The sequence below is a fragment of the Mus pahari genome, chromosome 14 (assembly GCF_900095145.1).
Source record: "Mus pahari chromosome 14, PAHARI_EIJ_v1.1, whole genome shotgun sequence".
Lineage (NCBI taxonomy): Eukaryota > Metazoa > Chordata > Mammalia > Rodentia > Muridae > Mus > Mus pahari.
In genome coordinates, this window is record NC_034603.1 from 73350198 (window position 1) to 73361191 (window position 10994).

Consider the following 10994-nt stretch of genomic DNA (forward strand, 5'->3'; position numbering starts at 1 on the left):
TTAGGGCGATGTAATAAACGCAGGTGGCCCTCCATGGAGGTAGATTTGACAGTCACTCTCAGTGGAGAGAGGCGATCAGAACAGCAGCAGCAGAGGAGAAGTAGCAGACTTTCCTCTTGGCCTAGAATTTGGATCAGTAGAGGGGCACACTTGCCCCCATGCCACCCACGCCCCCATTCACCCGCACTGCGCCGTTATCCCGCTGACTGACATCTTGGGTAGCCAATGATCTTTGGGACTTCAAAAGAGCCCGCCTCCGGGAGCTGGGCGGGGCAAATGAGCAGAATGACAAACGTCTCCGCCAATAGTAAGGAGGGCGCGGGCGCTACAACTGTGTCGACCAATGAAAAGAAGGAACAGTTTGGAAAGGACGTGCCCGGCAGCCAACGCTCGTCGCCGCTGCGGGGTCGCGTGGCTTCCGTTCCGAGAGGGCGGGCCGGCATCCCAAACGGAAGGTGGTAGTCGCTGCCCGAGCTGGTTTGAAACTGGTGGTCGGGCCCGGCCGGCCGAGTGTGTGTGTGTGTAGCCGAGGACCCGCTGCAGGGCTAGGCCGCTCTTGACCGCCCCGGCCCCGCCTCCCCTCGGACCCGCGGACCCGAGCCCGGCTCCCCGCCTGTCTTGCGCCCCAGCCCGCTGCCTCTCCGGCCGGCTCTGCGGCCCAGCCGCCACCATGTCCCTGCACGGCAAACGGAAGGAGATCTACAAATATGAAGCGCCCTGGACTGTGTACGCCATGAACTGGAGCGTGCGGCCGGACAAGCGCTTTCGCCTGGCCCTGGGCAGCTTCGTGGAGGAGTACAACAACAAGGTGAGTTGTGCCGGGGCTCAGCGTGTAGCCGGCGGGGAACGCTCGAGGTGGGCGGCAGCCCGGGTCCCCACAACTCTCCTGCGAACTCGCCTTGACCACAACAAGGGGGTGGGTCCTCTGCGGTCCTGTCGCTGAGGTTGTCACACTCGTTGCCTCTTACTTAGTTTTGACAGCCGGGGAAAACCGAGGCAGGGTGTTGTGACACGCCTGAGGCAGATAAGATTTTCGGTGGTAGTAGCAGGTTTCAGATCGGAGTCACACCCCCAAAGCTATGTCCTCCGTCCCTCTCATTTCCCCCACTCCTGTCGCAGTGCTTCTGTTGCTAGGTGGGGGGCGGGAGAGAGGCAGTGGAGGAAGATGCGGCTGCTTGGATTGGTGGTCGTGCATTCCTGGCCACGCGAGATTTCTGTTAGGGCTATTTATTGCAAGATCTTCCCCATCTCAGGTGTTTCTCATGGATACAGAGCCCTAATGCTAGGTTGTCATTGGTCATTGGTTTTGCTCCTTGATATTCACCCTCCCCCCAAACAGCCTATCCTTGGAAACCTTAGTCTGTGGCATTATCCCGCCATTATTTCTGAATAGAGAAATATGACGTTTGAACTATTCTTTTCGTGGTTCTTTACACATTCATTTGCAGCATTGCTGGACATCATCACTTCATCAAAGCACTGGTAGAAGGAGAGAATTTTTATATGCAGGATATAGGTTAGAAAGTATTGAGAAGAATTTTCTTTCCCTAATCTCTTACCTTCATTCTTTTGTTGTAATTTGAGTGAAAAAGAAATATGAATGACAGTAATCAGAGCTACTGAAAGCTTTGACCAGTGGTGTTTATAGCCAGTAGTCTGGCTTACTCTTATGAACATCAGACTGGAGACAAATGACAAGATGGTGGGAGGAGTGGAAGAAGAAGGTGGTCTAGGATTTAGCTATAAGGCGTTGCACAGACCAGATTTTATTATTTCTGACCCACAGTGGTCTAGGAGAGGGCTTCTGTTTTATATGTGAAGGTTCAGGTGAAAACATATGAACATTTTAGGTTTGTTTATAGTACTTTGGGAGCACATGTGTTTCTCTGGGTAAAGGTCCCCATTTCTTTGGCGGTGTCTTTGAGAAATGGGTGAAAAGGGTGGACTTTGATTGCCTAGACGTCACACATACACCAGCAGTTTACAGTCCAAGAGAGTGTGTACTGAGCTGTCCTTTCCTAGTGAAGAGCCCTATTTCTTGTCTCCTCTCTTGTGGCTTTTTTTTTTTTAACCCCCACAGTGGCAGTAAAACTGGAGCTGGGTTTCAGGGTCCTGGTGTGCGTAGTGTCTTAGGAGGTTATTATGTTTTGAGACAGCCTCATGTAGCCCAGGTGGGATTTGAACTCCTTATCCACCTGCCTCCACCTCCCAAATGCAGGGATTACCAACATATGCCACCGTGTCCCACTACCTTGTGGGTTTTGTTTTTCTAAAATAAAAGTGTCATATCTCCTTTGTTATCATAAGCTTCTTGAAGAAAGACAATTTATTTCACTTCAGGACACACAGTGCTCATGTGGAACACCACAGTGGACATGTTTAAGTGTGGTATAAACGTCTGTGTTATCCAAATCAACCTACACTTGGAGTCATTAATCACTTTCCCATAGCTGCGGATATAACCAAAACCAGCCATGCACGAGGCCCTGGGTTCAATCCCCAGCACAAGAACAAAAAAGTTTTCTAACTAAATTATCTGACTCCCTACCTCATCTTAACGCAGGAAAGAACTGAGGCAGAGGCAGCTCACGCACAGCCACACAGGCTGGGGAGAGCCTAGAGAGATGACTCTTACCAAGAACCAGGGGTAATTCCTACCACCTGCATGGTGTCCCAATTCCAGTTCCAGGGGAGCCAACAGGCATGCATGAAGTACACATACACGCATAAAGAAGTCTAATGAGAATTTAAAGGATGTCCACAAGGCTGTCATAAACAACAATTTAAAAATCAATCTTTCAAAAAATAAAAATGAGGAGGAAAAATAGGCCAAGAGTGATGATGTGCCTGAAATCTCAGCAGGTTCCAACTTGAAGGCCAGTATGGAGACAGTTTTTTCAGTGCATGAACAAAACCCTCAGATAATGTAGTTAAAGATCCTGCTTCGTAGCTCTCCTCTCTAGGGCTTTGTTTCCCAGGTTGGAAGAAGTTGTGAAGAGTGACTGCACAAGGCTCTGAAGGTAGGGGACAGACAAGGCACGGAATGGCAGAGCATGGGGACACTGGAGAACGACGGCTGTCAGCAGGATGGCAGTGTCAGGGTCAGTTTCCCCACACTCCCTTAGTGTGTAAGGAAGAGCAGTAGGATGCTAGACCGTAGGAGAGGATAAGAGGGGTGTCTCTGGCTACAGATGCCAAACTCAGAAGAACTGTACTTCTCCATAGTAGGAGTTTGTTGGACAAAGGGAAAAAGAAGAAGCAACACAGGTTGACAACTATTTGGGAGCCTAAAGAAAGGGAGTGTGACGTCAGGGCTAGCCTGGGCTATAGAGCGAATTGAAGGGTAGCCAGGTTGACTTGGTGAGAACCTGTTCTAAAAAGGAAAAACAAAGGTGAGGACATAGCTGAGTGTGTAGACTTTGTGACGAGTATGTGTGACGTCCTGGATTCAACCCCCTGTGCTGGGAGTTGGAAGAAACAGAACAGGAGATGGTGAGAAGGAGGCCTGTGTAGCCATTGTTGGAGAGCAGCTCCCACCAGAGAGAGGAGACAAAGCCCTCAGATATGTAGTTAAAGAATGGAGGGAAGAGTTGTCAACTTCAGTAATAAAATGGTGTTAAAAAAATGCCAATTTTTTTCCTGACAGATTAGTAAAAAGGTTGTTTTTAATGTTAGTGTTTTCAGAGGTGCAGGAGGATTGGCACTTATTTACTGTCAATAAAAGTATGAATGGAAGCAATTTGTAAATTTTCCATTTTTAAAATTAATTTTCTGTTACCATTTTAAAGAAGAGTGTCTTGTGGTATTTTCATACATACCATTATATTTTGTTGTTCATGGTCCTTCCTCCTTCCTGTTCATTCGTTCTCTCTCTCTCTCTCTCTCTCTCTCTCTCTCTCTCTCTCTCTCTCTCTCTCTCTCTCTCTCTCCCCCCCCCCCCACTTCTCCCAAGCAGCTCTCCCACTTGCCTTCCTATCATATATGCTCCACTCCCATCTCTTGTCCTCCTTCCTCCCTTTACACCTCCTCCTCTTGTCTCATAGTCCCCTCTCCACTTTTGTGTAAATATGTACAGGTGTGTGTGTGTGTGTGTGTGTGTAGCTATATGAATGTACCACATATGAGAGAAAACACTATTTGTCGTCCTGAGTCTGAGTCTGTTTCTCCTTACATCATGATTCTCAGTTGCACCCATTTTTCTGCAAACTTCCTTTTCTCTTACAGCAGAATACAACTCCATTGTGTTGGCTTTACCCACTCACCTGGTGATGGACCTCCCTCTGGGTTGAGTGTGTATCTTTGCTGTTGTGGATGTGTGAGTACCTGTGGTGTGCTGACTGAGGACTGTGGCATAGACCAGGAGTGGACCATATGCTTCTGTTCTTCAAGCTTTATTCCTCCCTCGTTCTCACTGTTGTCCAGAGTGGCCTTGTGCTAGCAGGGATTCTCCTGCTTCCATTTCCCAAGTGCTAGAATTGTGGTTATGAGCCTCCAAGCCCAGTTTATTCTTTAGCATTTTAAGGAACCTCTACACTGATTTTCATAGTGGCTATACCAGTTCATATTCCCAGTAATGGTTCCTCTTTCTCCACACTCTGGCCAGTAGTTGTTGGCGTTTATTTTCTCAATGATAATCATCTGACTGGGGTGAGATGGAATTTGTAAGTAGTTTTCATTTGTATATTCAAATATTTATAGGTGTTTTGTTATTTTTTCTTTGAAAACTGTCACTTGAATTAATTTTCCCATTTGTTGATATGATTTAGGGGTTTTGGTTTTTAATTTTCACAAGTCTTTATAACATCTAGATATTAGTCCCTGTCGGTGTAGTTAGTTGGCAGAGATTGTGCCCATTCTGTAGGCTGCCTCGGCAGAAAGAGATGCACCCATTCTGTGGGCTGCCTCGGCAGAGAGAGATGCACCCATTCTGTGGGCTGCCTAGGCAGAGAGAGAGATGGCGCCCATTCTGTGGGCTGCCTCTTGATGCTGCTGAGTGTTTCCTTTGCTGTGCACAAGTGTTGTAATTTCATGCAATCTCATTTCTCAATTCTTAGGATTATTTTTTGTGCTATTGGACTTCTCAGAAAGTTCTTAGTTATCTATGCCTGTATCTTGAAGTGTTTTGCCTATGTTTTCCTCTTAATAGTCCACAAATTTTTCACTTTTATGTGCAAGGTTTCATGAAGCTTAGGCTGACTTTGAATTTCTGATTCTCCTGCCTCCACCTCTCAATACTGGAGTCACCATCATTCCCAGCAACCCCTTTTCTTGACAAGGTCTTAGCTGTAGTCAGGCTTGCCTTAAACTCTTCTTCTGTAGCTTCATCCTCCCTCCCATCCCCAGTGCTGGGATTATAGGCATGTCTTGTTCACCAGACTGAAGCAACCCTTTAGAAGAGGGTAGAATTGAAGATATGACACTGGGGATCAGATGGCTTAGCTGGTAAGGCGCTTGCTGCACCAAGATGAAGATTTGAATTCAAATCCCCAGCATCCATGTAAAAAGCCCAAAGCCCAGAAATAATAGGATCCTGGGAACTTGCTGGCCAGACTGTTGAGTCAAATTGATGAACTCCAGGTTTAATGAGAGATGCTGTCTCAAAAATAAGATGGAGAATGCTTGAGGAAGACACTTGATGTTGACATTTGGCCTGTACATGCATGCATTCATACATATGAACATGTACATACACATTACACACACACACAAAAATTAAAGTGTGATAGAGCAATTACACCTCTAGGAATCTATCCAATAAAATCCTTTAACACAAATACAAAGATAATTAAATGAGGATAGTCATTGTAGCACTGTTGGTAGCGGTAAGGCAATGGACTATATAACCAAAATAAGTGAACAGTTAAATAAATTGAGATGTGCTTACCACAGTTTGCTGTAGAATAATAAGGTGGAACCATTTGTATTGACTTGAGAAGACGTTCTTATTCAAAGCAAGTTGTGGAGTAAATTATATGGAACAAGTCTATGTTTTGGATTGTTTGTTGGTTTGTTTTTGTTATAAAGAGCCTACCATACATACCTCTAATACACACAGATACATGGAAAAATAATTTAGAAAGATACCTATTGACCAGCCATTGTAGGGCTTAGTAGGAGTTTGCCAGGATTAGTAAGCATGGTGAGGAGTGGGGCTAATGTGAGCTCTGCAGCCTTACTCTGTTCTGCGAGCACTCACCAACCACCTAGCAGTCTCTTTATCATACAGTGTGAATGTTTGGTTATCCGAACATAAGCTTGGAGCGTGTCAGAGTCACTTGACCAAGGGCTAAACACAAGTTCCTACAAAGACATTGTTTGGAACTCGAAAGTAGGTTTCTTGAATCGCCTGAGTAAGAGAACCTTGAGATGTTGAAGAAGATACAACTGCTGGGGATGGTGGGGACGGTGAAGCTCAGATCACAGCTACTCCTATCATGTGGAAAGCTGGCACTCTTCCTAAGCCCATGACTCGCCTGGCACTCTGTGATGCCGTGTTTGCCCTGGAGTATGCCCTCCTCATCCTTTGGCATGACTGGGAATATAGACAGACCATAGAGGGTAGGATGGAACAACTTCAGGTGCTCTGTAAAAACTATGTTTCCTTTAAAGTATGGCACTAGAGAGTTCTTACAGTGGTTTGATTATCAGTTCTCTTAAACTCCAAAGTGCTTTTTAGAAAGAAAGAAAGAAAGAAAGAAAGAAAGAAAGAAAGAAAGAAAGAAAGAAAGAAAGAGAAAGAAAGAAAAGAAAAGAAAAGAAAAGAAAAGAAAAGAAAAGAAAAGAAAAGAAAAAAAGAAAGACTCTGTGCATGCAGGAGTGTCCATGCATTGCTGGCTGCTCTTGCAGGGGACCCACGTTCAGTCCCAAGCACCCACACGGCAGCAGGGAACTCTCTGTATCTCCAGGACTCTGACATTCTCTAGCACCAGACATGCAAGTGGCACACAGACACACATGCAGATAAAACAGCCATGCACGTAAGATGAAGAAAAAAATGGTTTCAGGCAAGAGAAGGGTTCATTCAGACGAGGTGGAGATCTGAGCAAGATGAGTCTCAGGACTCAGGACAAATCAGGCAGTGGAAAGCTGGGCCCACACCCTACGAGTCCAAGTCATCGTCTTCTGTCTTAACTGTTGCAGCTTTTCCTGAATCTCGATGCAGCAGTGGATCTGGCCTTTCCCGTTTTCCCTTCTAAACAAAGACCTGGGACTAAGTAGGATTAAGTCCCCACATTTCCAGAAGTGGATTTGGTTGGCTCAGTCATCCAGCCTGATGTGGCAAAGCTAGTACTCTCAACCTTGACTGGGCTTGGACCACTGGGGGCTCTCGCAGATACGATGCTTGTTTGTCTCATTACCATAGACTCATTTCACTGCTCTGAATATTGCTTGGGCATTGGGATGTTCTTAAAGTTCATTGTAATATAGAGCCACCATTGCAAACAGCTGATATGAGGAGAGCTTGGGGTCAAGCTGTAGTCATGTGCTTAGAAATTGGCATCCTGGGTGGGTAGATTATTCTCCTAGTGGGTTCTCTATTTGGATCCTCCATCTTTCCAGTTGTCTAGATATGCACTATACTAGAATAAGCTGAAATGTTTCTTTAAAGTTTAAGACTGGTGATATAGCTCAAAGTCAGAACACTTGTGTGGCTTTGAGTTCAAACACCATTACCACACACATTTTTCTAGTACAGAAATCCTGCTCTTGGGACTTGGGTACCAGAAATAATGACAGCAGTATCCAAACACAGGGAATATTAGAAATAGGCACAAGAAAGTTGAATTTGGAAAAAAGAAAAACACAAGCCCTGTCATTAAGACACTTACTAAGTGAAACTATACCAGACAGTAATGCCAGTGTCTCATGAGGCACTATGGGATTAACTGTCAAATGCATTGGACTGGTAATCACTGAAAGACAGAGTCAGGAAAACTGCCAGTGCTTTGTGGAAGAAGTAAGATAGAATGTTGACACTGGTACATTGGGAAAGGCAGTTTACATAGTTATTAAGAATAGGCATCATGAACATCTCAAGTCTACGGGTTGGGAAACAGGACTAACAACAGTGATACAGCTAAGGCCCTGCAGCTAGGGAATGGTAGAGTCCTGGAAGCCTGATGTCGCTGGTGTATTAATATTAATCAGGATTGAGGTTAATGAAAAGGGTGTAGGCATAATTTATAAATTTGGAAAGATGTAAGGAAAGGGAGAATGTGGAAAATGGTGATTAGAAGAGGGAATGGAAGATAAGGTTAGCCGGCATTGGGTGGCAGTCAGCCGTGCTGTTGGGTCTAGAGAACCTTAAGTAGGAGATGTTCACAGGGTCTGATAGTTGGGGTTTGGGAAACACATCTTATGATGGATGACAGGCAACTTTTAGAAGTGACTGTAACCCCTTTTTCCAGTTTCACTTTGAAGTTATCTGCTACCTGTGTCCTTCTACACCTGAAAGGAAGACTTCTAAGATCCAATGGTCACTTCCTTGCCTGTTCAGATTGAATTTGAGGACTGAATAATTGCCTCTGAACTGCTATCAGTGATAGTGTTAAGAATACATCTCATAGGGTAGTGGTGGTGCACACCTTTAATCCCAGCACTTAGGAGGCAGAGGCAGGTGGATGTCTATGAGTTTTAGGCCAATCTTGTCTATAGAGCAAGTTCTAGGAGAGAAAGTTCTAGGACAGCCAAAACTACCCAGTGAGACCCTGTCTCAAAAAAAAAAAAAAAAAAAAAAAAAAAAAAAAAAAAAAGGAGGGGGAAGAAGAGGAAAGGAGAAGGGGAGGAAGAGGAGAAGGAGGAGCAGCATCAGCAAAGGCAGCATTCCAGTATAGTACCTGTTGCTAAGCTTGTATTGCTCTGAAGTGTTTCAGTTCATGGGGTTCTGTCTCCTTTGCACCCATAATCTTTATCTCCTCTACATATTTATAGACCTTGGACATCTATGCCTAACTTCTAGAGAATCTGTTGATGACTTAGTGTATAGATATACACAGAAAATTATAATAACTATTGCACCAAAGTTAAAGATCTAAAATTAATATATTATTATTATTATTAATTTTAATAATATATAATTAAAATAAACTATTTCTACATAATAGCAATAAACAGTTGAAAATGGAGTTTAAAAATCATGCTAGGGGCTGGTGAGATGGCTCAGTGGGTAAGAGCACCCGACTGTTCTTCCGAAGGTCCGGAGTTCAAATCCCAGCAACCACATGGTGGCTCATAACCATCCGTAACAAGATCTAACACCCTCTTCTGGAGTGTCTGAAGACAGCTACAGTGTACTTACATATAATAAATAAATAAATCTTTAAAAAAAAATCATGCTAGGTAGTGTAGGGAAAAATACAACTAAAACCGTAAAAAAATATATTTGAAGTAGCATACAATTACATAGAAATAAAGTTAAAGAGTTGAAGATCTCTCTACACGCCAAACTTTAAAGCATTGCTGGAACAAGCTGAAGGTGACCTAAATAACTAAATTCCCAAACTGACCCATAGATTAAAGATAGTTGGAGTCAGAACCTCAACAGCATTTTGTACATTTTAAAGAGATGCTCTTAAAATTCACACAGAAAGACAGTAGTGTAGAAGAGCAAAGGTTTACAGAGAACTGAAACTCAGTGGGAAAACCACTGGACCCAACAAATAGAGCAAACCCTCAGAAGGTGTGCACAGTGAGCTTGAGGGCAGCACAGACTCCACGAAGCCTTGTCTCAGAAGATACAATTCACAGCACTGCAATGCCAAATATGTGTCCTTAATTTGCTAAAACCCAGAATGGAGCTGCATATGGTGGCACAAACCTTTAATCCAAGCACTCAGGAGGCAAGGCCAGCCTGACTCAAGAAGCTAAAATGGGGGCTGGGAATGTAGCTCAGTTGGTAGAATACTAGCCTAGCATACATGAAGCCCTTGTTCAATTCCCAGCACTTTCATTAAATAGGCTGTGATTGTACATTCCTGCAATCCCAGTACTTGGGAGGAAAGGCAGAATGGTCAGATGGTCTCAGAGAATGGGAGAGGGAGAAGGAGGTTCATTCAGGACAGAAAACTTGTATTCAGATCTTCTCTCCATCTCTTCTGTCTTCATAGACGTTACTGAAAGCTGTGATTCTTGAGTTTCTATCTAGCGCTGGGATCAGAGGTCTGGGTCCTTCGCCGTGCTCACTTGGCTGCGCACTCAGTGTAGTACAGTGTCAAGACTGACCAGAGTCTGATGTGTTTCACTTGTGCTGCTTTGCAGGTTCAGCTTGTTGGTTTGGATGAGGAGAGTTCAGAGTTTATTTGCCGAAACACCTTTGACCACCCATACCCTACCACAAAGCTCATGTGGATTCCTGACACGAAAGGCGTCTATCCAGACCTTCTGGCGACAAGTGGTGACTATCTCCGCGTGTGGAGGGTAAGCAGATGCTTTATTGGCAGGTGGCCAGACATGCTTCCTTGGAGTCAGCTGTCAGCAGTGTACGGTCCTGACGAGCAGACAGCTCGTGTCACTGCCACATGGAGGAAGCACAGGAAGTGCCTGTGGACTGACCTCGTTTCAGCTCAACGGGTTTTCTAGGAAATGTAGCCCAGGTCTTGCTGCTGATGGGGACAAGCCTTGTGTGAGGCAGAGAGCACTTAGGACCTCCTACTCCATTACCAGTCAAGACACTCCTGAGTAAGGAGATGGCAGGGTGTTGATGTTGATGCGCTCTGTGTGTGGAGCTTCCCTTCTCAGCTGAGCTCAGCAACCTCAGGATCATTCCTCCCTTGTGCTTGGGAGTCCAGGGCCCACCCCACAGACAGGCCACTGAGAGCTCTAGAGCGAGGCATGGGTGAGAACCGACAGAGCTAAGCTGGGGAAGGGGGAAGTTGTTATCGAAGTCCAAACTTGGGAGTCCCTTTGGGTTTTAAAAATATTCATCATAAAAATATTTTCTCAGCTGGGCGTGGTGATGCACACCTTTAATCCCAGCACTCGGGAGGCAGAGACAG

At 45.0% G+C, this 10994-nt stretch overlaps 1 protein-coding gene across 2 annotated transcripts in view; it reads left to right on the forward strand.

Moving 5' to 3' along the window:
- The first annotated feature begins 413 nt into the window (after window positions 1-413).
- Window positions 414-10994, forward strand: part of Dcaf7 (DDB1 and CUL4 associated factor 7) — a 23893-nt gene continuing 13312 nt past the window's right edge. The window contains exons 1-2 of one of the 2 annotated variants that reach the window (XM_021212297.2): window positions 414-808; window positions 10258-10416. In XM_021212297.2, coding sequence (XP_021067956.1) covers window positions 671-808; window positions 10258-10416 — 297 coding nt within the window. In that variant the 5' untranslated portion in view covers window positions 414-670. The remainder of the gene's footprint in view (window positions 809-10257; window positions 10417-10994) is intronic. The other variant, XR_003845158.1, reaches the window with a different exon arrangement.